General features: G+C 47.3%; 1 protein-coding gene across 1 annotated transcript in view; it reads right to left on the bottom strand.

The window, feature by feature from the left end:
* MYO10 (myosin X) overlaps nt 1-27,914 on the bottom strand; it is a 368,617-nt gene that overhangs the window by 161,976 nt on the left and 178,727 nt on the right. Inside the window, exon 4 of the mRNA XM_006135809.4 lies at nt 18,217-18,404. Coding sequence (XP_006135871.2) covers nt 18,217-18,404 — 188 coding nt within the window. The remainder of the gene's footprint in view (nt 1-18,216; nt 18,405-27,914) is intronic.

Raw genomic sequence — 27,914 nt, 5'->3', positions numbered from 1 at the left:
GGGCTGGCTGTCAGTGGCTTGCTGGCTTATGCTTTGGGGCCACTGGGTCAGGGGCAGTGACTGCTGGCTCTGGGCTGGTAGGCTTGGAGCTGGCACAGGCACTGTGGCCAGTCTACCCCTTTAAGGGCTCCGGGGAGCGGGGAAGGGAGAGGAGTGTTCTTTGTTGAGGCCGGAGTGGCCACCAGGGCACCCTACGAAGGGCTGGAAGCCCCCTATAAGTGTCTACACAGCACTTATTTCGAAATAGCAATTTTGAAATTGGCGTTATTCCTCATGGAATGAGGTTTACCAATTTTGAAATAAGTCCTCCATTATTTTGAATTAATTTTGAAATAGCGTTTGGCTTGTGTAGACACTAGGAAAGTTATTTCAAAATAACAGCTATTACTTCGAAATAACTTTGATGTGTAGACATACCCTTATATATATTATATTTTAAATAGAATCTAAAACACCTATTACCTCATAGAGCAACTATCCAATTGGTAAAGTTGTATGCAAAATTAGTGCCAAAATAGAACTGTAAAACATACAGAGACTTTGTGATACAGTTAAAGACACACTGATGCTTGAAAAACAATCAGTTCTGATACAAACAGCGTATTTACATTACTAGGCCATTTACCTAGAAACAGTGAGACACATTTTGCTTTTTTGTTCAATCCCATTTCCTTCAATAATGTTGCATGTTAGCAGCTTCAGAGCATAATTTAACCCAAAATTTAATTGAGCTTACTTCTTTAAAAAAAACAAAACAAGTTATTTATCTTTCGTAACTACTGTATGAGAAGTGTTGCTCATGTCCATTCCAATAGGTGTGTGTGTGCATGCATGCCCAGTCTCCAGAAAGTTTTTACTTTAGCAATATCTGTAGGGTCATCTGTTAAGCCCCCTAGTGTGGCATTGCTATGGCAGTGCAAATAAGACACAGCCGCTCCCCTGCCCTCTCAGTTCCTTCTTGCCAGTATGTTTCAACAGAGGGGAGGCTGGAGGATGTGGAATGGACATGAGCAACACATCTCGAAGAAGAACAGTTACGAAAGATAAGTAACCATTTTTTCCTCAAGTGATTGCTCATGTGCATTCAAATAGGTGACTTTCCAGAGGTTCCCTTTAGAAGAGGGGTCCAACGTCATCTTATGGCTAAAGTGAGGACCGCCCTGCCTAATGCTGCATCATCCCATGTGTGCTGCATGATGGTGTAGTGTGACGTGAAGGTGTGTACAGACAACCATATCGCTTCCCTGCAAATGTCCTGAATTGGAACTTTCTCAGGGAATACTGACGAAGGGCCCTGGTAGAGAAGACAGTCAAAGGAAAGTGTGGCACATTCATCAAGTCGTAACACATCCTGAAACAGGATGTGATCCAGTAGGAGAGTCATTGAGAGGAGACAGGGAGACCTTACATCCTCTCTGCCAGTGCAATAAAAGAGTTGAGGTGATTTGCCAAACTGCTTTGTTTTTCCATATAAAACGTGAGTGCGTGCCAAATGCCCAGGGAGCGTAGCAGCCCCCCTCATCACTGGCATGGAGCCTTTGGTAGATGATAGGCAGGCAGAGAGTCTGGCTGATATGGAAATGGGAGGCCACTTTAGGAAAAAAGGCCAGATGTGGCCATAACTATAATTTTTTCCCTTATAAAAGGCAGTGTACTGGGGTTCTTACATGAGTGCCTGGGGCCCAGAGACCCACCTGGCACAGGTTACTGCTACCAGAAAGACTACTTTCCATGACAGGAATGACAAGGGACAGGTGGCCAATGATTCAAAGGGGGGAGGGGGTCCCATCAGTTTAGTGAGCATGAGGTCCAAATCCCACTGGAGATGGGCTGTCTGACCTGCGGGGATAGTCTGTCCAGCCCTTTGAGAAAATGGGTTACCATGGGACCACGACTCTCTATATGGAATACAGAAACAGCTGCCAAATAAACCCTTAGAGAGGCCAGCACTGACCCTTATTGCAGGGATAGGCAAATACTAGCTCATGGGACAGATCCAATTCCTCAGGGTTAGCCCCTGGCAAGCCACTACCACTAAATTTACCCATGCCTCCACGAGTATGGCGATTGCAGCTCCTGTTGGCCACAGATCGCCATTCCCAGCCAATGGGAGCTGTGGGAAGCAGTGTTCCAGTCATCACCTCTTTCTGTAGCTTCCATTGGCTAGGTACGGTGATCCACAACCAGCAAGAGCTGCAATTGCCCATGTTTGCAGGGGTGCAGGTAAATATATTATTTCCTGCTCCTGCCTTACAAGAGACTCTTAAGTACAAGAGACTGTCTGGAATGACAGACATGGGGGACCTTTGGGACCAGAGATTCTTGTGCTGGTACCACGAAGAAAAGTTTCCATTTGGCTGGATATGCAGCCCTGGTAGATGGCTTTCTGCTTCCCAGGAGGATCTCCAGAACTGGAATGGACCAGCCCTGCTCCATAGGATTCAACCACAGAGTATCTATGCTGTTAGGTAAAAGAACTCCAGGTTAGGGTAACAGAGCCTGACATGGTCCTGAGTGATGTGACCCCTGCAGAAGGAAAGGATTGTGGGATTTCTTTGCAGAGGCTCAGCAGCATGGTGAACCAATGTTGTCTGGGCCACCCAGAACTATGAGGATAACCAAAGCCCTATCTTTCCCGTTGTTGAGAAGGACTCCGTGAATCAGGAGGAACAGGAGAAAGGTGTAAAATGTGTGAGGTGTCCATGGGGAGTAAAATGCATCTGACAGGGACTCCGGGCTGCTGCTCAGGAAGGAACAATACATTGGGCACTTGCCCTCATTGCAAACAGGTCTACTGGGGACAGCTCCTCCTCTGGAAGCTGGGTAACAGAATGTTCACCCCGAGACACCTTTTTTGGCCAGAGAATGAGTAGCTGAGCTGGTCTGCAGGAAGAACAGGCAGAGGAGGAAAGGAGGAGGAGTTGTACTATATGTAAGAGAGCACTATGATTGCTCTGAACTCCAGTATAAAGAGGGAGAAAAACCTGTTGAGAGTCTATGGGTTAAGTTTAAAGGAGCAAACAACAGCAGTGATGTTGTGGTTGGTGTCTGCTACAGGCCCCCGAATCAGGTGGATGAGGTAGATGAGGCTTTCCTCGGACAACTGAGAGAAGCTTCCAGATCGCAGGCCCTGGTACTCGAGGGGGACTTTAATCGCCCTGACATCTGTTGGGAAACCAATATGGCATACACTGGCAATCCAGGAAGTTTTTGGAGAATGTTGGGGATAACTTCTTGGTACAAGTGCTGAAGGATCCAACCAGGGGCCGTGCACAGCTTTACCTTCTGCTCACAAACAGAGAGGAACTAATAGGGGAAGTGGAGGTGGGTGACAACCTGGGAAGCAGTGATCATGAGACGACAGATTTCAGGTTCCTGACCAAAGGAAGAAAAGAGAATAGTAAAATACACACCTTGGACTTCAAAAAAGCAGATTTTGATTCCCTCAGAGATCTGATGGGCAGAATCCCCTGGGATGCTAACATGAAGGGGAAAGGAGTCCAGGACAGATGGCAGTATTTTAAAGAAGCCTTATTGAAGGCACAGAAAGAAACCATCCAGACGCATAGCAAGAGAGGCAAACATGTTAGGAGACTGGACTGGCTTACAGGGGAAAGTCTTCATGAACTTAAGCACAAAAAGGAAGCTTACAAAAAGTAGAAACTTGGACAAATGACCAGAGAGGGGATTAAATGTATAGCTCGAGAATGCCGGGGGGTGTTTATCAGGAAGGCGAAAGCACAAATGGAATTACAACTGGCTAAGGATGTGAAGGATAACAAGAAAGGTTTCTACAGGCATGTTAACAAGAAGAAGGTGATCAGAGAGGGTGTGCAGCCCCTACTGGATGAAGGAGGTAACCTAGTGACAGACGACGTGAGGAAAGCTGAAGTACTCAATGCTTTCTTTGCCTCAGTATTCACGGACAGGGACGGCTCCTGGAATTCTGCACTAAGTGACGCAAGATGGGATGAAGATGGACAGCCCTTGGTGGGTAAAGAACAGATTAGGAACTATTTAGAAAAGCTAAACATACACAAATCCATGGTTTCGGACTTAATGCATCCGATTGTACTGAGGGAGTTGGCAAATGTCATTGAGGAGCCTTTGGCCATTATCTTTGAAAAGTCGTGGAGATCGGGAGAAATCCCAGATGATTGGAAAAAGGCAAATGTAGTGCCCATCTTCAAAAAAGGGAAGAAGGACGATCCAGGGAACTATAGGCCGGTCAGTCTTACCTCGGTTCCTGGAAAAATCATGGAAGGGATCCTTAAGGAATCCATTTTGAGGCACTTGGAAGAGAGGAAAGAGATTAGGAATAGTCAGCATGGATTCACAAAGGGCAAGTCGTGCCTGACCAATCTGATTAGCTTCTATGATGAGGTAATTGGCTCTGTGGACGTGGGAAAGTCAGTGGATGTGATATACCTTGACTTTAGCAAGGCTTTTGATATGGTCTCCCACAATATTCTTGCCAGTAAGTTAAGGGAATGTGGATTGGATAAATGGACAGTAAGATGGATAGAAAGATGGCTAGAAGGCCAGGCCCAGCGGGTAGTGAAAATGGCTCAATGTCAGGCGGTCGGTTTCTAGCAGAGTGCCCCAAGTTTTGGTTCTAGGACTGGTTTTGTTCAATATCTTTATTAATGATCTGGATGAGGGGATGGATTGCACCCTCAGCAAGTTTGCGGATGACACTAAGCTACGGGGAGAGGTAGATACGCTTAAGGGCAGAGATAGGGTCCAGAGTGACTTAGACAAATTGGAGGACTGGGCCACAAGAAATCTGATGAGGTTCAACAAGGACAAGTACAGAGTCCTGCACTTGGGATGGAAGAATCCCAAGCCTAGTTACAAGCTGGGGACCAACCAGTTAAGTAGTAGTTCTGCAGAAAAAGACCTGGGGGTTACAGTGGATGAGAAGCTGGATATGAGTCAACAGTGTGCCCTTGTAGCCAAGAAGGCTAATGGCATATTAGGTTGCATTAAGAGGAGCATTGTCAGCAGATCCAGAGATGTCATTATTCCCCTTTATTCGGCTTTGGTGAGGCCACATCTAGAGTATTGTGTCCAGTTCTGGGCCCCCCACTACAAAAAGGATGTGGACGCATTGGAGAGGGTCCAGCAGAGGGCAACCAAAATGATTAGGGGGCTGGAGCATATGACTTATGAGGAGAGGCTGAGGGAGTTGGGTCTGTTTAGTCTGCAGAAGCGAAGAGTGAGGGGGGATTTGATAGCAGTCTTCAACTTCCTGAACAGAGGTTCCAAAGAGGATGGAGAGAGGCTGTTCTCAGTAGTGACAGATGGCAGAACAAGGAGCAATGGTCTCAAGCTGTGGTGTGAGAAGTCCAGGTTGGATATTAGGAAAAACCATTTCACTAGGAGGGTGGTGAAGCACTGGAATGAGTTACCTAGGGAAGTAGTAGAGTCTCCATCCCTACAGGTGTTCAAGTCACGGCTTGACAAAGCCCTGGCTGGGTTTGATTTAGTTGGGATTGGTCCGGCCTACAGCAGGGGGCTGGACTTGATGACCTCCTGAGGTCTCTTCCAGCTCTATGGTTCTATGATTCTAGGGACTGTGAGGGGTTCCATCTGGAGAAGGGAATCACCACATAAAATATTTGGTGCTGTAGCCAACAGCTACGTGCTTGCAGAACATGAGATGGCAGGAATATTATTCTGTGCAATCGATCCTTGCTCAGCCAGGCTTGTAGAAGCTGTAGGCAAAGGTGGGTATGTTGCACAATGTATGTGCATGCTGCCATGTGTCCTAGCAGCCTCAAGCAAGTCCTGGCTGTGGAGAATTGCTTGAGGTCCTGGACAAGGAGGCTGAGGGCCTGGAAGTGCCTCCCTGGCAGCGACACCCTGGCCGTTGAATCCAACAAGGTCCTTATAAACTCTACGTGTTGGGTTGGAGTTAGAGTGGATTTGAGAGTCCGGAGGTTCAGATCCAGCATCCAGAACACTTTGCATGCTAAGGCCACATGTTCCATCACCTCATCCTGCGAGTTGGTCTTGATAAGACAATTGTCCAGTGGGATAATTAGATATGCTTCCTGGCTGCCATAGCCCCACACACTGCCCCAAGCAGCTGGCTGCTGGTGCCAGGGTGTGTGTCTCTGGGGGTGGAGGTAGCATGCAGAGATCTCCCTACCAGCAAGGCAGCACCATGCAGAGACATACACACTGGCCCCCGCAACCTGCCACTTCAACTGCATATGGGTTGCAGCAGGCAGGGAGCTTGTCTGAGGGTCTCACTGGGCAGATCCAAATGCTTGGCAGGCAAGGTCTGGCCTACTGGCTATATTCTGCCTGCCCCAGCATGGCCTCACTGCAGTTATCTGGGTCTCAGAGCTATGCCAATGGATCACATTCCAACTAATTATTAGAGTTGCCATTTCTGTCCTATGCATGGGCCAAATTCTGTTCCAACTCACTCCAATATGAATCTGAAGTAATTCTACCAAAGTCACTCTGGATTTATACAGAGAGTAATTGGGAGCAGCATTTGGCTATACTGAGCTAGTAAGTGCCTTTACATTTGAATTAAAAAGGTTTTTTCCTTCCTATTTCTAATATAATTGGTACTATGCTGCGGCTTTTTCTACAGCTTTTTGACACAATGAAAGTTGTTTTATAAATCAATGATTATTAATAAAGAATATGAAAAACCACCAAGCACTCCAAACTTACCATTCATTTGCATGACTGCAACTATTTAAATAGTTAGACTGTGTTGTGATAGATCACTATTATAAAATCATCATGGAAATAGACTCTTGTTAGTGTGCACTCAACCTTTCAACTACCTCTCACCCAAGCATTTTTCAACACAAAGCCTGTTCCAATTCATTACATTCAGTGCTCTATATACATTAAGTCTGACAGAAGTCTGTGAGGTCTGCATTTTGGAGATCTTTAATCTTTCCTTGTGATGCAGTGCTTTGTGAAGGACAAACCAGTCTGAACTTTTGACTACTGCGGGGACAGAGGCTCAGTAAAAGAAATAGACTTCTCATGTCGAGGGCTTTCATATGTGAAATGACTGAACCACTTCAGTTGACACGCTAAATCACTACTCCTCTGTTCAGTCTTTTGACTTTATAACTTACATGGAGATAAGAAATTAAGCCCCCCCTCCCCCTCCTCCTCCCCCAACAAACACGGTTCTTCAAATTCACAGTTTAATCTTGGGACCTGTCCAAAGAATGGCTTGTTTTATGTTGATATTCAGGCTGAGCAAAAGGAGTTTCAGATAAACAGCTGATAATAAAGCAAACAGTCTGATATTGGATTGTGATGTCAGGTTTGCTATTTCCATTTCTTCAATGGTTTTAGGGTTTGGGATTTTTTTTTAAGCTTCTAATTTAAAAAATATAAGAACTACTAACATATGAGGAGAGGGATACACATGGATATGGCCAGCTAAAAATCAAGCTATGGTATTACCTTACATCTGCATGTGACGGGGGGACTCACCCCCGCACTCTCGGCCCCTGGAGCTGAAGCCCCGCACCCTAGCGGGACGAGCAGCTGGCGTCGGGAGTCCGGCGCGGCGCGGCGGCAGAGGGGCCGGGGGAAACCGGCGGGCCCGACGCGCATGCGCAGGGCGGCTGGGGCGATAGCCAGCCGGCGCGAGGACCCCGGGGCGGCAGGGTGGCCAGCGGGGGGGCGGACCGGACGCCGAGCGGGGGATTCAAAAGGGGGCCGGGAGGAGCAGGGAGGGGGGAGGACTGGAGAGAGCAGGAGAGGTCCTGCTCTCAGCCTCCTCCACAGAGCCCGTGGGAGACTCGGCAGGAGCCGGCACGGCGCGCGGAGCCCGGATACCAACAGCCAAAGCGGGCGGCCGGGCCAGGGAGCAGCGGGACGGGACGGCGCGGGCCCGGGATGGCAGCAGACGCTGGACAGACGGTCGGAGGCCGGGAGGCCGGTGATCCCAGGGACGGCAGGAGCTGCGGGCTCGGGGAGCCGACCAAGAGGAGAAGACCGTGGGAGCGGTGAGATAGAGGCCGGGAGCAGGGGCAGCCCAGGACCCAGCGCCGCTCGGGCTTGTGAACTGGGGGCGCCCCAGGACCCCTGAGCAATGGACCCGGTTACACTGCACTAGAAAAAAGATCAAGTTTAGGTCTGTCTTAACTAACATGTGTTACCTATGCCTGACCTAAACTCGACCGCTTTTCCTAGTTAAGGAACTCCCTGCAAGCTGAAAAAGGGAGGATTCCTCTCCTACCCCTACAGAAATACCTAGAGTCCAGTACAGCTACACAGGCCGGGTGCCAGGCCTGTGGTTTGTCTTTCCACAGTGACATACATGTTAATCAAAATAAAAAAACTGTCCTAATATTTTTGCAGTCTGTCTGTTGTATTATAATAGCTAATTGTTTTGAATGAAATGATCCTGTGACATAAGGTGTAGATGAATACAAAATATAAAGCAATATGAACATGTCTCAGCGTAGTCATCTGTTTACCTAAGGATTTAAGCATATAAACTGCATCCGTAATATTCAGCCTTGCAAAGCTCAAGGAGCATTTCACACAGCGCCAGTTCCAAAGGAGTAATGGAGTTCCATGATAATCACAGAACGCTGTGCACACTGGAGAGCAGTGTTTGCAGCATGGCATTAGATCGGTATGTTAGGAGCTGCATCATTTTCATTCAGTATTATCATGCAATAATAGAGCATTAACAGAGATTGCATAATTATGTCTTTTTTCTACCTCATTTAAAACACCTCCTCAGCCTTCCACTGGCTGTTATGAGTTAAAGACTATATATTAATAAATACAGGGTTTTATTTTCCAATGTGAGTTAATCCTGGTAACGTTACATGCCCATTTTCTCACATTAATTCTCCAATCAGAGAAACATTCATAGTATTTAAATATAATCCCACACATCTGTTTTAATATTATGTTCTGAACTATTATATTCACAGGAATGCCTTCAAAAAATTGTAAAACTAATTAACTCCGCTAGAGGGTGCTTTATGCCTAGGCAATTACAAATGGTGCTAACTGCTTTTTAATGCAGCTCTAAACTCCTATAATTTTAGATACAACATAACAATGAAGAAGAACAATACACCAGGATCAAAAAGCTTACAACTCACTTCATTTTAGCTTAACCTGTGTACAATACTTGTTTTTTATCACAGCTTTCAAGATGGAATTTGCTAAGATTTCCTTTGTGGTCCTCTTGGAGGCAACATAACTCTCTTAATTCAGACATATGGCAGCTGAGTTCTCCTTTTCATTACCTTTGTCAGACATCAGAGCTAATAAAATTGACAAAATTAATCACTCCCACATCTTTAAATTCTAAGCAAATAAGAGTTCAGGCATGGCCAAGGCATTTAAAATTGACTAGTAATTATGATCACCTCAATTTTATGTTACCCAAATGAGACACTTTAATAGAATCTGATTTTCAGAAGGTGTCACAGGATAACTGGTCCCTTTGAGGGGCTATGGGTCCAGCCACACTTGGGACATAATCAATTACCTGCTTCACCTGGGCCTTATAAAAGGCCATAAAGACCAATCTGAATGCTGGAAGCACAGGGAATGAGGCAGGCTTCTAGGGCAGGTCCTGAGCCAGGGTCTGCAGGGTTTGGGGTAGTCTAGAATAAACAGCCATAAAGACTCTCACAGGTAGCCCAGAAAGGGGTTGGGAATAGACCCTAGAGAGGCGGTAGCAAAGCCCCTGAAAAGCAGAAAAATGTTTGCGTTTGTTGGGACTTTTTAGTTTGAACTTATTGTTCTGTGACTTGGTTGCCGGATTAAGTCACAACTCCAGCACAGAAAGATGTTTGGGAATCAGAGGACACTAGCCTCAGAGAAGGAAGCTGGGACAGGGAGTGTTCAGCTACACCAGTGGTCACCAACCAGTAAATCGGGATCTACTGGTGGATCTTGGAGCCTTTGACAGGTGATACTGACTGATTTGGCCGGGAGGCTGTCAAATGCCGACACTTCAGATGCGCCTCTCAGCACTTCCATGTTGCTCCTGCCCTTTGCCTTGGAACTACCCCCCCACATACACACACACCACCACCAGCCCTGGGAGCCTCTTGCTTGCTGTGCAGGGCACAGGAAGAAGAAGAGGGGGTGCTGATGTCAGGGTGCCCCTCCCTCCACCCTATACCACATCTCCACAGAGCAGGGGTGGAGGGCAGGGATTAAGACAGTTTCCTGGCTGCTTTTGGGAGTGGTGCAGGGCCAGAGTAGGGGTAAACCTGCCTTAGTCCCCTGCACCACCACCCAGAAGCCACCTGTGGTAAGCGGTGCCCAGCCGGAGCCTGCATTCCGAACCCTGGCCCCAGTCCTGAACCCCTCTTACACCCCAAACTTCTGCCCTAGCCCTGAGTCCCCTTGCACCCAAATTCCCTCCCAGAGCCAACACCCTGCACCCCCCTCCTGCACTTCTACTTCCTGCCCCAGGCTCAGCTCAGAACACCTGACACACTCCAGATCCTTTAGCCCAAGATCAGAGTCTGTTTCCCCCGCCCCCACACCTCAGCCATCCAGCACCAGCCTGATAAAAATGAGTGAAGATGGGGAGGGAAGAAGGATGCAGTGAGCAGAGCCGGGGCCTTGGAGAAGGGGCAGGATGGAGGCAGGGCAAGGATGTTTGGGTTTGAGGTGGATACTGGATTGCATTTAAATTCAAAAAGTGATCTCATGCTTAAAAAGGTTGGAGACCACTGAGCTACACAATACTCAGCCAGCAAGGAGCAATATGAGGCTACTATTGTGTAGGGGGACTTTAGCACTCTCTGAAAATCAGGCCCCTACTTGGTCTCAAGTCTTCCACCCAAAAACTGAGATACTCAAAAATACTAGTCACATTTAAAAGTCACAGCCCTTGCTATGAGTCTGCTCGGTGGGCCTCACGCCCAAAAGAAATTAAATTACTTTATAACACAGAAATTAGCACTGATTTTCTTGGATTCTTTTAAATTATTGCCCTGAGAACATTTTTTTGTATTTTTTGTAAAAGTGATGCCTACTCTTAAAAAAACCTAGCTAACTTTCCAGTACTTGACCTTTGTAACTGTTGCTCTTTGAGATGTGTTGCTCATATCCATTCCAATAGGTACGTGCACAATCACTGGAAGGTTTTTTCTGTTAGCTGTCCCCATTGGCCGTGGAGCCCCACGAGTGGCACCTGCATGGTGTGGTATATAGGGCTCTGCCAACCCTCCGACCCCTCAGTTCCTCCTTGCCAGTACTCCAACAGAAGAGAGGTGGGTGGGATTTGGAATGGACAGGAGCAGCAGATCTTGAATAAAAGTTACAAAAGGTTGATAACTGTTTTTATTTCTTCGCTTGATTGCTCATGTGCATTCCAATACATCCGAGGTCTCCAACCTTTTTAAGTCCAACATCGCTCTTTGAAGTCAATCCAGGATCTACTTCAGACCCAAACACCCTTGCCCCTCCTCCTTCCCAGCCCCTTCTCTGAGGTTTTACCCTCCCTACTCTGTGGAGATGGAGTACAGGGAAGGGGATAGGGACACCCTAACATCAGCACTCCCCTTCTCTGCCTCATCATCATCACATAAGAACCTAAGAACTGTCATACTGGGTCAGACCAAAGGTCCATCTAGCCCAGTATCCTGTCTGCCAATAGTGGCCAAAATCAGATGCCCCAGAGGTAGGGAACACAACAGGTAATCCTCACGTGAACCCTCTCCTGTCACCCCCTCCAGAGAAACAGAGGGTAGGGACACCATTCCTACCCATCCTGGCTAATAGCCATTGATGGACCTAACCTCCTTGCACAATAAGTAGGAGGCTCCCAGGGGCAGCTCCAAGGCAGAGGGCAGGAGCAGCATGGCAGTGGGGAGAGGGGCTAACTTTCCAGCACTTGACAGCCTCCTGGCCATACCAGTCAAGATCACCTGTCAGACACTTCAGGATCTACCAGTAGATTCCAGCCTATTGGTTGGGGACCACTGCAATAGATGATTTCCAAACAGTTTACTTGGAGAAGGGGTTGGAGAACAATGTGCTGCTGTCTACAGAACTGCTCTACTGAAAGCCACACAGCCCCTTTCTTGCTGGGTGATGGCGTAGTACGCTGTGAAGGTCTGGGTGGAGGACCACATCACTGCTCTGCAAATGTCCTGAATTGGAACTTGTGTGAGGAACACCACCGAGAAAGCATGTGCCCTTGTAGAGTGAGCTGTCAGGGCTGAAGCTGGAACCTTGGCCAGGTCATAACAGGATCTGATGTGGGATGTGATCCATGAGGAGAGACACTGGGGTTCAGAGGCGAGAGCTCAGAGCTCTGAGACTCGTCTGGCTGAGGTTATGGCCACTAGGAAGGCTACCTTCCAAGAGAGATAGGATATAAGGGACAGGCTGCCAGGTTGAGACCTGATTGAGGGATTGGGTATTTAACCTAGGGGTATAACCTTTCCAGCCCCTTGAGGAAGTGCTGTATAGTGAGTTGGTGAAAGAGGTCTATCTCCCACCCCTGAATGGAAGGTCAACATGGCAGTCAAGTGGAACTTGATGGACAAAAGAGCCAGTCTCTGGTGCTTCAGGTACAAAAGACAATCTAGCACCAATGGCAAGGCTGCCTCACAAGGGTGAATGCCTATCAGTAGGGACCAGAGTCAGAAATATTTCAACTTGTCTAAGTATGTTGCCTTAGTGGAGGGTTTTCTGCTACCCAGCCAGACCTCCCTAACTAAGTCAGAGCATTGAAATCCCAGTTGATTCAGCCATGGGAGTCTCCATGCCATGAGGTGGAAGGACTGGAGGTTTGTATGCTGTGGTTCCAGGTAAGAAGGTTGGGGTAGAGCAAGGGCTGGGAACCTAAGGCCCAAGAGCTGGCTGCAGCCCCCAGATAGCATGGATCTGGCCCCCGAGGCTCAGGGTTCCCTCCCAGCATTGGGAAGCCTATGCTGACACTCCAGCCCTCTGCCACCTCTCCTCAGGGCAGGAACACACAAAAATCTACTAGCCTGGGCTTCACCAGACACTGGTGTGTGAGGGGAATGTGGGGACTGTCCTTCTCATTTGCAGTTTGGGGGCCACGTCAGTGAGGATTTGTTTTGATTGGGTTTTTTCCTTTTGCTTCTCACTTGGGTGAGGCCCCTGACAGCTTTTTCTGTGGGTAAGTGGCCCCCAACCCAAAAAAGTTTCCCCACCATTGGAGTAGAGTGAGAGCGCTATTGGTGTGTACTTTGAGAGGCTGAGCAACATTGTGAACCAATGCTGCTAAGGCTACGCAGGCACGATGTCTACCTTGTTCTTCTGAATTTTGAGGACTCCATGTACTAGTGGGAAGGAAGGGAATGCATAGAAGCAGGTGGTCCAACCAGGATGTGAAACACGTCTGCTACAGCTATTGTTCTAAACAGAACCTGTGACACTTCCTGCTGTCTCTCATTGTAAACAGGACCATTGTGAGGAGCGACTGCATCTCCTGACTGAGGAGATGCTTGTGAGAGGGTTCCTTGAGGCTGGAGGGCTGATAGGGTGGGGAGAGAAGGGAATATCCCACCCTTACCATGCTCAGGACCCAGTGGCCCATAGTGATATGGGCATGAGCATAGCAGAAGTGGGATAGGTGATTTCCAAAAAGGGGTAGAGAGCAGATTCAGGAAAAGAACTAGAGAGCCCAAGGATGAAGCACTTTCAAAAATTTGGTGTGCCGCCTGAGGGCAGTTTGGAATGGCACTGGCCCTAGCCTAAGAATGGCTGTGAAGACCGTCTATGTTGATAATTCATGCCCTGACTGCAGGAACAGTCTTGATGAGGGGGACCAGTGAAGAAGTGCAAGGGGGGTTGTGGCCTAAACTGATGATGTTAAATTTAATCAACTAATCGACTAGTCAATGGAATTTTCATCGACTAGTCAATTAGTCGATAAGCGAGGGAGCTGCAGCGCGGTTGGCTCCCGGCCCTGGGAGTTAACCCCGCTGCAGCTCTGCCTTTCAAATGTATTAAGAGCTGAAGTGCAGCAGGGGGGACCTGGCCCGATCGGGGACAGCTGATTCCCAGCTCGTACTGGGTTCCCCCACACTGCACACCAGCCTTTTAAATATATTAAGAGCTGATAGAGGCAGCAAGAGGGGGGAGGGAGGGGATGCAACTAGTCGAGAGACTAGTCAACTATCCAATAAGCTTATCAGATAGTCAACTAGTCAATTAGTCACTTACATCCCTAGCCTAAAGAGCTTGTGCTGAGGCAATGGCATGTGAATGTCGAGTGACTTTAGGGTCACCTGGGAGTCTTTTAGACTGTTCAGCCTGGAGTAAATTTTGTCAGAGAACAGACCTACACTGTTGAACAGGAGCGTCTGAATTATGTTCTGGACTTCTGGGGGAGCCAGACACTTGGAGCCATCCAGTGTGCTACATCCTGATGGGAGAGGTCATGGCTCTAGTAGCCAAGTTGGCCTAGTCCAGTGCTGCCTGGAAGGACATGTGGACCACCATTCTGCCGTCTTCTAGGACTGCAACAAATTTTTGGGGTACATCTGCAGGGAGCAGCTCCTGGAATTTGTTAACGTGCTCCATGAGTTCTATGTATATCAACTCAACAATGCCTTTTGATTTCATATGCGAAGCTGGAGCCCCCAATCAAATCCATCTTATGGCTGAAGAGGTCCAGCTTCTTTCCCTCTTTGTTCTTTGGGCAGGCCCTGACTGTCCCTGCCACTGCCTGTGTTTAACTGTGTCGACCATATGTGACCCTGGAGGGAGATGGGTGAACAAATGTTCATACCGCTGCTGGTGAACAAAGTAGCGTCTCTCAACCCTTTTACCTGTCAGTGAAAGAGAGGGTAGGATCTACCACACCACCTTCATGGTAGAGAGTATAATCTTGATCAATGACAAAGCCACCCTTGACAGACCTTCAGAAGCCAGGATGTTAATCACTGGATCTGAATCTTCTATCACCTCCTATGTTGGCACAATTATATGAGGGCCACCTGCCTCAGAAGGTCCTGATGTGCCTTAGCATCAAAGGCAGTAAAAGAGGAGGACATGCCCACAACAGCATCTTCTAGAGAGGACGACGGTGGCCTGGGAACCAGGTCCTCCTGGCCCTTGTCCTCTCTGAGGTCCCCACTTGCAGATGGCAGGCGAGAGGAAGCCACTGACACCTCCCTCGGCACTGGGTCTTGACTTTGATGGTAGGCCCGGGGTGTCCAGAATGGCCCCAGCACAGGAACAAGGGCAAGAAGCACCCAATGGCAGTCCCAGGAGCGGTGCTGTGAACGGGAATGGGAACAGTACCAGCCACTATGGTAGAAGAACAACTTGAACTACGACTCTAACATATAGTCGGAGATGGACCACAGAGGTACAGTGCCAGAGAACAGTGCCGAGGAGATGGAGAGCAGCACTGTAATAGGATTGGCTTGCCTCAGAGCAGAACTGGAGCCAGTGCTGGCATAAACGCAAGAGTTGGTGCTGAGAGAGAGAGGGCTGTGGTGCTGGCAGTGCCACTGGCCAGGTAGATTCTGGGATAGGCATCTAATAGCGCCCCACAGCTGGGGCTAGTGCCTGTATGTGTGCCAGTAATTACCAGTGCTGTATGTACTATCTTTTGGATAAGCTCCCCTGGCGGCCTCAAAAGTATCTGAAGTGGATGGGAGGTCCAGGTCCTCCTTCAGGACTCTCGGCACTGGAGGGTCCAATAAGCCCGGACTCGATGATCCCATTCTCAGGTCTGGAGTCGAAGTTACTCCTGGGCACCTCAACGAAGTATCAAAATTGGGCATGATTCTGATTGTTTCCTTATACAGGAAGTCTGTCCATGTCTTAAACAGATGGGTCAGTAGCATGCCTGTTCTAAAAAATCTGCATGGTTATCAGGCCATATGTTAACCAAACCATCAGCTAGACCTAAGGCACAGAATGCTAGAGGGATGAACAAGAAAAATAGAAAGACTCAACACAAACAAATAAACAAAGACCAGTTTTGAGGCACATTTGTTTAGAAATCAGATGAACAAGTAAATTAACCAGGTTTGTCACAAACATTGGTGATAATAGTGAGTATGAAGTTTTCAAATTGCTAAATCTATTGACTTATAATGTTTTTACCATCTGTGGCATCAAACCAGTTACTGCCAACATGACACACAACATGTAAGTTATACTTTACCAACTCTTTTATGAGACCAAATAATTATTGTGAATAATGTAAAAATACCATTCCTTTCACAGCTCCACTCCTGGGACCACTATTGGGTGCTCTCTGAGCACCATAGGCATCTTGCTCTGTGCAATGGTAGGTTCCTGTGCTGGGACCATTCTGGACATCCTGGGCCTATCATCAAAGTCAGGACTCAGTGCCAAGGGCAGCGTCAGTGGCTTCCTCTCGCCTGCCATCTTCAAGTGGGGACCTCATATACAGCGACGGAGACCTTTTGGTATATCATTGCTTTAAGAGGTGCCATCTGGACTTTACACTACACTGTCATTATGCAGAGTCTAAAAAAAGAAATGGGATTCTCTCTGCCCACATTTGAAATATGCGGTAAACCAAACTGGTGCTATTACTAGGCAGTGTTTGCTTGGAGATGATGGGGTTGGTATTTAAGACATTTTTAGTGACATTTAAGATGCAGTGTAATTCAATCCATTTTACATTTCCTGCAAGAGCATGGCTCTGAACTACATGAGCCATATCATGGCCTTCACAAGAAAACTAACACAGCTGATCAGTATTCTCTTCCGTAGGGAAACTTCTGCTGACCGGGGGGAAATGCTAACACACCAAGTGGCTTTCACTAGACCACTTCCCATCTAAACCCAGAAATGCACCTTAGAATATGAGAGCCCCACACGTGTTGAAGGGCTTTCATGGAGAGAGAAAAGATGCTCTCTCAAACTCAAACATCCCCTCTCACAAGAACTGTAACCTTTTAGTTTGCAGAGACCATGGTCAGGCCCTAGGGTATTTTACTTGTCTGAACCATCTTCCCCACAGGTAATGGCCAGGCAACCTCTCTTTTGGATTAAGAATGATAAGTATCTGTTTCCAGTTTCCATCCTGAAAGGGGGACCTGTCTTTTCAAATGACATCAGATAACTGCTGCTTCAATTCTAGCTCTCCCATGGCTTAGCCTAGGAGTCATTTTTGTTTCAAAAGATTATTTTCCTCTAAGAAAGTGAACAAGGTAGGAAAGAGAGAGGAAGAAATCCAATGATTTGTGAGTTTAAATACTGCTTCAGAGGGGGGTACATCAGTAGTTTACATTAATCTCCAGGGTTCTAATCCCAACTCTGCTACCATGTAACTTTAAAGATTATCCCAGACAAGGCTTTTGACTTAACTATTCCTTCATTTTTTCCTCTACAAGATGAATAAGCTACTTATGTACATTAGAATGCTTTCAGGGTTAATTAATAAAGGGCTCAGTGATAAGCCAAGGCAGTTTGAGGAGACTCTTGCTCCTGAAAGCAGACTCCCCACCACATTAAACCCTCCGAGGAGTGGGAAAATGGATGCTACCAAGCTGCTGCTCCCCGTTCTATGTAGGTATGCAGAGAATGGGTAAGCAAAGGGAATGAAGTCTTGGCTTTGCCTTCCAACCTGTCAGTCAGCAGGAGAAGTAATCTACCTCGGTGAAAGAGCGGGCTCACTTCTTTCACGTAGGAAGGGGGAAGCAGGGGTTGAACTGTGTACCCTACTGAAGTGCCAGCTGTACTTCTGAACGGTAACAAACAGCAGAGCATCTCCATCAAATTAACACACAGTTGGGTTAAACAACAGGAGACACATAACAATTCATTACACTGAAGTAAATGGTCAACGAGTTCGAAGATTTTATTATTTATAGGTTCCCTAAAGGTCTTTTTTTATGGATACAATTTTCAAGACTAATGATGACAAATTATCAGGCTACACAGTAAGGCACAAACCAATGAGGAAAGTGAAACATTTAGAGAGAAATAAGGAAGCAAGCGAGCAGCCCAACGTGTGTGGAGTTCAGACTTCTTTTCCTTAAATGACCACTGAGCATATATGAGAAACATGCCTTATCTTTTGAAGGCAGATTAGGATCATGTAATAATTCTACATCTGCACAGACTTGATGATTAATGAGGTTAAGGGCGAAGGCTCAGGTCAAAGCATGCCCTTCCTCTGTGCTTTCCCCCCTGCATTCCAAGCATTCATTTTCAATTTACCTTTAAAGCTCAACAGTAGGACCAGTAATAACGAATGTAGTAGACACTTACCTGATGAGAACACACTGGTTGTCATGACGCTTCCATAGGCAGCGGTAGCACTCGTTAGCGACAGCAAAGATATGAGGTGGAATTTCCCCCACGCGGTGCTTGCTATATTGCTCTACTGCAGTGTGGTCATACAGTCCCGGAATGATTTTGTAGGGGTTCACAGAGGCAACAATGGAACCAATATACGTCTGCAAAGGCACACAAAACAGTATCCCCGGGTTAAATATGGGTATGTTAAGGACCAACAGGGAGTTCTTTGGGAGTAGAAACAGAACTTACTCTTTTGCAAATGCCTAGTATGTGACAGGGGCACTCTCTGATACAGGCATACAGTATTTTGTCTGTGTCTTGCTCTGATACTAGCACATCAAGCTTAAGACAAAGCAGCAGCCTGTTAAACATTTCTACTTGCCTTGCAAATTTCAACTAACTCTCAGCTACTCAACATGCCATCTGTTTGTTTGCAGCTCAAGGCCCGGTTTGGGCAGTGGCTCTCAAAGTGTGGGGTCCACAGCAGGAGCTCACCCTTCCTCCTCCATGCAGAGGAGCCAGCAATGCCACTGCCGCTGCCACTGCCACTGCCTGGCGATTGGCCGCAGCTATGAGGCTGCAAAAGCAGCTCGGCCGACAGGCAGGGAGGTAAGGCAAACTCCCCCCTTCCTCTGCAAGTTACACGTGGAGGAGCGCTGCCGCCTTGGTAAGAGCAGCGCTCCCTAGGTTGGTCCCACAGGGCAGGCAGCAGGTTGGGATGTGCTGGCCAGCAGCAGTGAGAGGAGGCAGCGCTGGGACTAAGGACCCTGCACACGCAGGATACAGGTGGGGCCCTTGCACTAAAGTTCCCTTTAAGCTGCACGGTCTTAGCCACTCAAAGCTCCCACAGCGGGCAGCGAGATCAGCTGATCCCCGGGGACTGGCCTCTGTTAACAGCAGCTAAATGCTGCCTACTGTTTGGAAGCCAATCAGCAGCTAGGCAGGGAATGAGTGGCTGGAAGGAGGGAGTAAATAACTGGCATGGGGGAAAGTCCCATCTGCAGAGGAAAAAGAGGCAGAGACCCAGCAGTCTCTTCAATTCTCCTGGGCTGGGCTGGGCAGGGGGAGGTAAAGGGGCTGCATGAGGTAGGCGGGGGAAAGAGGGAGTGACTAAGTGCTGGCATCCCTGCAGTGAGGTGAGAGTTTGCATAAAGAATCTTTTCTTTCTTAAGCCATTAACAGTTTCAGAGTCTGTAGCTGAAAAGAACAGTGACTAGTACTAAGGTGCTGCAGGACTTATTTGCAAGCTCTTTGAAACCTGCAAATGTCTACAAACCCTGAAGCCATGTGTTAATTTGTTCTAGGGCTTCTACTTTTCTCTGGTGGAAGAAGGCTAATTCCCTATCTTTGTACAGCACCTTTGTAGTCAGTAAGGCTACGTCTAGACTGGCCCCTTCTCCGGAAGAGGCATGCAAAGCAGGCAAGTCAGAATAGGGAAATCCGCGGGGGATTTAAATAAACATGGCCGCCGCTTTTTTCCGGCTTGGGGAAAAGCCGAAAAAGAGCGTCTAGACTGGCGCGATCCTCTGGAATAAGCCCTTTTCCGGAGGATCTCTTATTCCTACTTGCAAGTACCCTTATAGGCCCCATATTGTGTGTGTGTGTTTTGTGTGTATTGGTGGTGTACATTGACACACCACCTCAGTATTAGTGGTGCACACAAGAAAATTCAACCCGCCCAAGGATAGAAAATGTTAGAGGGAACACTGCTTTGCACCCATGGAAACTCAATCTGGTGGGAGGAGCTGAACAGCGGCTCGGCCCCCGAGAGCACCATGGACTGGACCCCGTAGTACGCCATCCCCTGCAGAGCTGGACACCCTGGGGTCACCTACCTGCTCACCCCTGCCTTACCGCACCCCGCCTCCTTGCCCTCTGCCTCTCCATTTCCCTGAACCTCCCCACCCCGCACCACCTTGACCCTAGCCCTGTTCCCAGGGGCATCCTGTCCCCCATCTCCCTGAACCCACTCTGCCCCCCAGCTTTAGCCCTAGGCACTCCTTGCTCCCATCTCAGTGCCCGTGGTCAGACACACTACCACCAGTCTGCTCCTGCACCTCCCTCCTGGCCAGACACCCTACCTCCACTCTGCTTCTGCATCCACGGTTGCTCCTTGCACCCCCCCTTGCTCCTGCTCCCTCTCCCTAGTAAGACACCCTACTCCCAGCCTGCTTCTGCACCCTACCTCCCACCCAGATCTTACACCCTCATCTCCTTCTGCATTTCACCTCCCTCCCAGACCCTATACCCCATCCCTATCCCAATCACTGGCAGCTCTGACCTGCACACTGAACCCCTTGTTCTTATCCCCATCCCAGAGCCTAAGGAAGGGTCTATACAATCCACTAACTCCAGAACCCCAGAAAAGTAAATTTGGCCTATGGAAAGCCCTGAACCTCAGTCCTCCCTGTCCCTTCCCTTCCTCTTCTCTCTCTGGTGCTGGAACGCTAGAGAAGTGAGGTATCTCAGTTGGGGACCACATCAGTGAGGGTTGGGGGTTTTTTGAAGGAGTTATTTTGCTTCTCACTTGGGTGGCCCCCAACTTATTTTTCTGTGGTTCAGTGGCCCCCGACACACAAAAGATCTCTATACCTGCCATAAATAAAAAAAAATTGAAACCTTTTGTGTTGGACATAAATTAACATTTTATTTTATTTAAAATGAAATTTGATAAACTAACATAAGAAAGTTAAAATGCTTAATCTGTTTCATAATTTAAATTAAACCATTTTCCCCAGCTGCAGCACTAGCAAAATGGCTTGGGCATAATTATGTAATTAATGATGAGTTTCCATTAGCAACTGGTGGTCCGTGGAAAGGTTTACATTGAGCCAGGTGGTCCACATGACAAAAAGTTTGAGAATCACTGGGTTTGGGTTTACACGAGACTCAACACATGGCCCATGGGTGGGATCCTTTGAACATGGCCTCCACTAGGAACACACTCCACAATGGCAAGGCATCTCCCAGGTGGGGTTGAGCATTGAAAGATGCAAGCGGCCGGCCTGGCTGGAACAAATGGGTACAGGGTGTTGGCATTTCTAGCTTCCAGGGAAGAGATGCCAGGAGTGCCAGGGCATTATGGGAAGCCTTGCGGGCAGAACCTCAGAAGTGCCAACTGGCTCACATTGGCCACATTTGGGTCCAGTGCCACAGCCAGGCAGCCCTGCCTCCATCCCACATGAAACGATAGATTCCCACGTGGGGATGTCAGCCCTGCTGGGAATCCAAGACTGGGCCTCTCATGTCCGCCCTGACTCACCCAGCTCCCTGTCCGCTGAAGTTTGGAGCGCTCTGACTTGGAAACGTTTTCTGAGTAAAATCACTACAAAAACGCACAACTTGAAGCTTCAAGCTAAACACTCAAAACACTGGTATACAATTTTCTTTTTAATAAGAAGCACTAAAAATGGCAACGAAGAGGAAACACTTGTTGGATGAACACATGATGATATGTGTTTTAATAGTTAAATTTAGTAATTTTAGTAGTTAAATTCCTGGACTGTTGTGAAGCCAAAACAAAAAAGTAGTCAATATAATGGTCTTCTGTTGATATGCACTTTAGTAGTTAAATTCCTGGACTGTTACTGTTCATTAAAAGTGCTGTCATATGGGTGGACATTGGGTCAATATTGCATTTTATTAATATAGGCAGAACTTAAATGGGGGCCTAGGTATTGTGTAATCTTGCCTTAAAACTTTGTATTCCGTGTGAAAGAAGCTATTTGAATATATTTGCATATATATTTGCATGTATATGCAACCATACTTAAGTTGCGGTCGCCCGCATATGCTGTGAGTATCTTTGTGGGCCCCGGGGCTTCCAAAGATGAGTAGCCCTGATCTAATCTATTAATATTTCAGAATATACATGGGTCTCTAAAACAGCTGTAAAACTGAACTGAACTGCTCGTTGCACCAAAATCAAGCAACCATATTAGAAGAGAAGCATCTCTTGCTGTGCCAGTTACTGACATGCTGGTGCAGTTACTCGTAGAGTGTCAGCAAGCCCAAAAACAAGCATTCAACTATTCTTATGGCTTTGCTAAGAGAAGGAATTCCAGAATAACAATTCCTGATTAAATGATTGTGTGGATGCTCTTTAAATTAATAAATTTAATCCATTTTGGATTAAGCTAATTAGGAAGAAGGCATTTTTGTTCTAGAATAAGTGTGTCCGCATAAATTAAGTAAGAATAACTATTGCATATTAAATTCACAACCTCATCTTAGTACAAATTAGCTTCCATGTGTAAAAAGCGTTTGGTGTCTTTTTTTTCCTTTGACTCCTCTATTTTTCAGGGCAAACTTTTTATAACATCTATCTTCCCTAACGTTGCAAACAGGATGTGAAGTATCAAAAAATACTCTTTTTACTCACTCACACCATAAAACTCCCTCATGCACAAAAATCACTGCTGTTTGCTAAGTCTACCTCACATTTTGCATAACGCTATAATGGCTATATTTCAGAAAGAAGTGTGCATCACAACTCCAAGTGCAATTAAGCCTATCCATGGTGGTGTGAATACTTTCAAACACACAAAATAGACACATATAGGTATACTCTTCTCCATAGTAACAGAGCTAAGCGGAGATCACTTGTCAATGAGCAGGCCCCTCAAAGTTGAGCTAAAATAGGAAGGAGCATTTCACCCCATCTGGGGAGCTGGTTCATTTATTATACTTTATTCAGTCCTTAACTCAAATAAATGTTGTTTTTCTTCACTTAAATCATTGCTGGGGGGGGGAGGACTGGGGGTGAGGGGTACACTTATCTTTTGCATAGCACAACCCCAGTTCTGCAACAGGCACTTCACAAGCAGACCACTTTTCCTACATGATGTGACAGGCTACGTGGAGCTCATTAATTCAATGCCTGAATTGGGAAAAGTTCCAAAGTGCTGCTCTAGCACGCACACTATTGGCCCCAACAGCATAACTTCAGGTTCTTTGGTCCCTTTCTAACAAGCTGTGAAAATGTGACTCAATTTAATAAAATGTAATAACGTAAGCTTCCTCTTCCCAAGGTTTGTGCTATACTTCCTTAGATTTTCTTCTTTCCTCCATTCTCTCCCATCTCTCCATAGTACTCATGTTCCTTATCTCAGGCTCTTCTTAGGCTTTGTTTACACCAATGTTTCTGAAACTGTGTTCTGTTGCATACCGGTGTGCCAAGGAGAACAGAATTCAAAATGGCTGCCCTTAAAGGGGCAGGAGACTTTTTTTCCCCCCTCAACATAAAAATCCTTCATGTTTCTCATAAAAAAAATTATTGTTTTTTGTTCCCAGTCTTAAAAAGTTTAAGAAACACTGGTTTACACTGATCCAAGTTTTGTTGAGGAGAAGTGTCTTGTTGACAAAACTGCATGAACAGTCACATTACAACACAACTTTTGTCATGTAAAACAGACATATCCCGACAAAAAACTTCCAGCTCTCTTTTCCCCTCCCTGTGTTGTCAACAAACATGAAATGTAGCCACCTTGAGGCATTTTGTCGCTGATTCTGGCCACCAGGAAGTTGCCCACAATTTCCAATCAGCTTCTCTGGTCATCACTTTAAAAACTCAACTGCCCTGTCACCAGGTGACCAGCTACTCACCCCAGCTGGAAAGCCCCATGAAATGTAAATCACATTTCCTGCTGCTTGAGCACCGGGACTCCTCTGCTCCTCCACAGGCTGGCTCATCATGCAATGGTCTCATGACGTCTTCCCAGGAGCTCATGCCTGGCCATTGCACTAAACGCTCTCCCACTTGGACTGCTGCAAAGCTGTTGGATCTGATCAGCATATGGGGTGAGCAGTATGTTAAGTCTCAGCTGCGAGTGACCAGTAGGAACTAGAAAACCTCCAGGCACATTTCTCAGTCCTTGTGTAAAAAGGGGCATGAGCAGGACATGCTGCAGTACAGAGCAAAGATTAAAGAAGAGAGAAATGCTGAGGAAGCGAACTGATGCGCCAGTGCTTCACTCAACGGTGACTCCACCTCCATAGCCAAGAGCCCCTTGTACACTTTGGAGACATGAGGCAGTGCATGGAGGACATAACATGGAGGACAAAATTGTAGATGAAGAGGCCGAGGTAGAAAAGGACCAGGATCTCCCTCCAGAGTAGACAAGTGTCTCTGGCAATCAGGCCTGCTGATAAGAGGGAAGGAGGAAGAGGCAGTTGCCCCTAGAAGCCCAGTGATTCAAAAGGACTCAGGTCTCCCATCTGCCACTGCTGAGACATCAGCAATGGCAGTCAGAGCCCTGGGCCCTTTAAATCGATGCTTGAGTGCTACACTACACTGGGGGGCAGGGCCCTGAAGGCTGGCTCCCAGTCATGGCCTTTTCACCTGAGGCCCCACCCTTTCTAGGAGTGCAGAGCTGGGGCCCCACCACCTGGTCCAAGTGCCCAGCAACTTTGTCAGCTCCCCTGCTGACAGCCAGGAACTGTTCTCCACTGCTGACAGTCTGAGCAACTGCTTTTGGGGACCGGGAAGCAAGGGACAATCGGTTATGGCTTGTGGTGTGCAGGGATGAGGGCATGGAAAAGTGGGAGGCTGGCTGTGTTTCTGTGAGCTGCACAAAGCCCTGTGTGGCCAAGCAGGATGCTGAAGCTCACTGTAATCCAGAGTGCACAGTGGAGAATGGCAGTTGAAAAAAAAGACATGAAAGGACAGCAGAAGCCCCTGAACAAAACCATCCCGACGCGTAGCAAGAGAGGCAAACATGGTAGGAGACAGGACTGGCTTACAGGGGAAATCCTTGGTGAACTTAAGCACAAAAAGGAAGCTTACAGAAACTGGAAACTTGGACAAATAACCAGGGAGGAGTTTAAGTGTACAGCTCAGGAATGCTGGGGGATTATCAGGAAGGCGAAAGCACAAATGGAATTGCAACTGGCTAAGGATGTGAAGGATAACAAGAAAGGTTTCTACAGACATGTTAACAAGAAGAAGGTGATCAGAGAGGGTGTGCAGCCCCTAATAGATAAAGGAGGTAACCTAGTGACAGATGATGTGGGGAAAGCTGAAGTACTCAATGCTTTCTTTGCCTCTGTATTCACGGACAAGGTCGGCTCCTGGACTTCTGAGCTAAGTGACACAAGATGAGATAAAGATGGACAGCCCTTGGTGGGTAAAGAACAGGTTAGGAACTATTTAGAAAAGCTAAACGTACACAAATCCATGGGTCCGGACTTAATGCATCCAAGGGTGCTGAGGGAGTTGGCAACTGTCATTGAGGAGCCTTTGGCTATTATTTTTGAAAAGTCGTGGAGATCGGGAGAAATCCCGGATGATTGGAAAAAGGCAAATGTAGTGCCCATCTTCAAAAAAGAGAAGAAGGACAATCCAGGGAACTATAGGCCGGTCAGTCTTACCTCGGTTCCTGGAAAAATCATGGAAGAGATCCTTAAGGAATCTATTTTGAGACACTTGGATGAGAGGAAAGTGATTAGGAATAGTCAGCATGGATTCACAAAGGGCAAGTCGTGCCTGACCAATCTGATTAGCTTCTATGATGAGGTAATTGGCTCTGTGGACGTGGGAAAGTCAGTGGATATGATATACCTTGACTTTAGCAAGGCTTTTGACACGGTCTCCCACAATATCCTTGCCAGCAAGTTAAGGAAATGTGGATTGGATAAATGGACGGTAAGATGGATAGAAAGATGGCTAGAAGGCCGGGCCCAGCGGGTAGTGATCAACGGCTCGATGTCAGGATGGCGGTCAGTTTCTAGCAGAGTACCCCAAGGTTTGGTTTTAGGACCGGTTTTGTTCAATATCTTTATTAATGACCTGGATGAGGGGATGGAGTGCACCCTCAGCAAGTTTGCGGATGACACTAAGCTAGGGGGAGAGGTAGATACACTGGAGGGCAGAGATAGGGTCCAGAGTGACTTAGACAAATTGGAGGATTGGGCAGCAAGAAATCTGATGAGGTTCAACAAGGACAAATGTAGAGTCCTGCACTTGGGACAGAAGAATCCCAAGCATAGTTACAAGCTGGGGACCAACCAGTTAAGTAGTAGTTCTGCAGAAAAGGACTTGGGGGTTACAGTGGATGAGAAGCTGGATATGAGTCAACAGTGTGCCCTTGTAGCCAAGAAGGCTTTAGGTTGCATTAAGAGGAGCATTGCCAGCAGATCAAGAGATGTCATTATTCCCCTTTATTCAGCATTGGTAAGGCCACATCTGGAGTATTGTGTCCAGTTCTGGGCCCCCCACTACAAAAAAGATGCGGACGCATTGGAGAGGGTCCAGCGGAGGGCAACCAAAATGATTAGGGGGCTGGAGCTTATGACTTATGAGGAGAGGCTGAGAGAGTTAGGTCTGTTTAGTCTGCAGAAGCGAAGAGTGAGGGGGGATTTGATAGCAGCCTTCAACTTCCTGAAGGGAGGTTCCAAAGAGGATGGAGAAAGGCTGTTCTCAGTAGTGACAGATGGCAGAACACGGAGCAATGGTCTCAAGTTGTGGTGGGAGAGGTCCAGGTTGGATATTAGGAAAAACTATTTCACTAGGAGGGTGGTGAAGCACTGGAATGGGTTACCTAGAGAAGTAGTGGAGTCTCCATCCCTAGAGGTGTTTAAGTCTCGGCTTGACAAAGCCCTGGCCGGGTTGATTTAGATGGGATTGGTCCTGCCTAGAGTGGGGGGCTGGACTTGATGTCCTTCTGAGGTCTCTTCCAGTTCTATGATTCTATGATAAGGGGATGGGTTGATGAGAGAATATGATCTTGGTAACTAATTGACCATTCATTTTCAGTGGGAAATATGTCAATGGAGGGATGATAGGAGTTACTATAGAGAATTTCTGGGTGTCTGGCTGATGAGTCTTGCCCACATGCTCAGGGTTTAGCTGATCGCCATATTTGGGGTCGGGAAGGAATTTTCCTCCAGGGTAGATTGGCAGAGACCCTGGAGGTTTTTCGCCTTCCTCTGTAGCATGGGGTGCAGATCACAGCTGGAGGACTCTCTGCATCTTGGGACCTTCAAAGTATTTGAAGGCTTCAATATTGGAGATATAGGTGAGAGGATTATTCTAAGAGGGGTGGGTGAGATTCTGTGGCCTGCACTGTGCAGGGGGTCAGACTAGATGATCATAATGGTCCCTTCTGACCTTAAAGTCTATGAATCTATGAATCTATGAAAAACGGTGCCTGACAGGATGTTTTGCATGGTCCAAAGATACCCCGTGCTCTGCTCTATGGTCTAGCAACAGATGGTGTTACCAGGCACTATGGCACACATACCCACAGTGCATTGCTCCTGCTTTCAATGGGGGAGCTAAAGATGTAGATACAATCTGTTGATAGAGGGAGCAAGTTTACACACAGTTTGGCAACTTTTTTTGGCAACTTTTACATGTCGATATAAGTTTCCTCGACAAAACTTGGTAGTGTAGACTAGGGATGTGATAGTGTATACATTTAAATGGTTAACCTTCATGGTCACACAGAAGTCCCTCCCCACTTAGAGCAGGATGTCCCGCACTGCTGCCTCTGATAAGAGCTGGCTTTTAAGGAGATTCCCCGCAAACATGCTCCCCCTATGCTGCTGCCTCTAACACAGAAGCAGCAGCCAGGGTGGGAAGCAGGTGGCTACACAGGAGTCGATGCATAAGGAGCAACCTTAAAACCAACTCTGAGCTCCCTCCCATATAAACGTGTAACCACTGAAAA

This window comes from Pelodiscus sinensis, chromosome 2, assembly GCF_049634645.1.
Source record: "Pelodiscus sinensis isolate JC-2024 chromosome 2, ASM4963464v1, whole genome shotgun sequence".
Lineage (NCBI taxonomy): Eukaryota > Metazoa > Chordata > Testudines > Trionychidae > Pelodiscus > Pelodiscus sinensis.
Note: the sequence above shows the minus strand (reverse complement) of the source record. Positions and strands in the feature narration are given on the sequence as shown.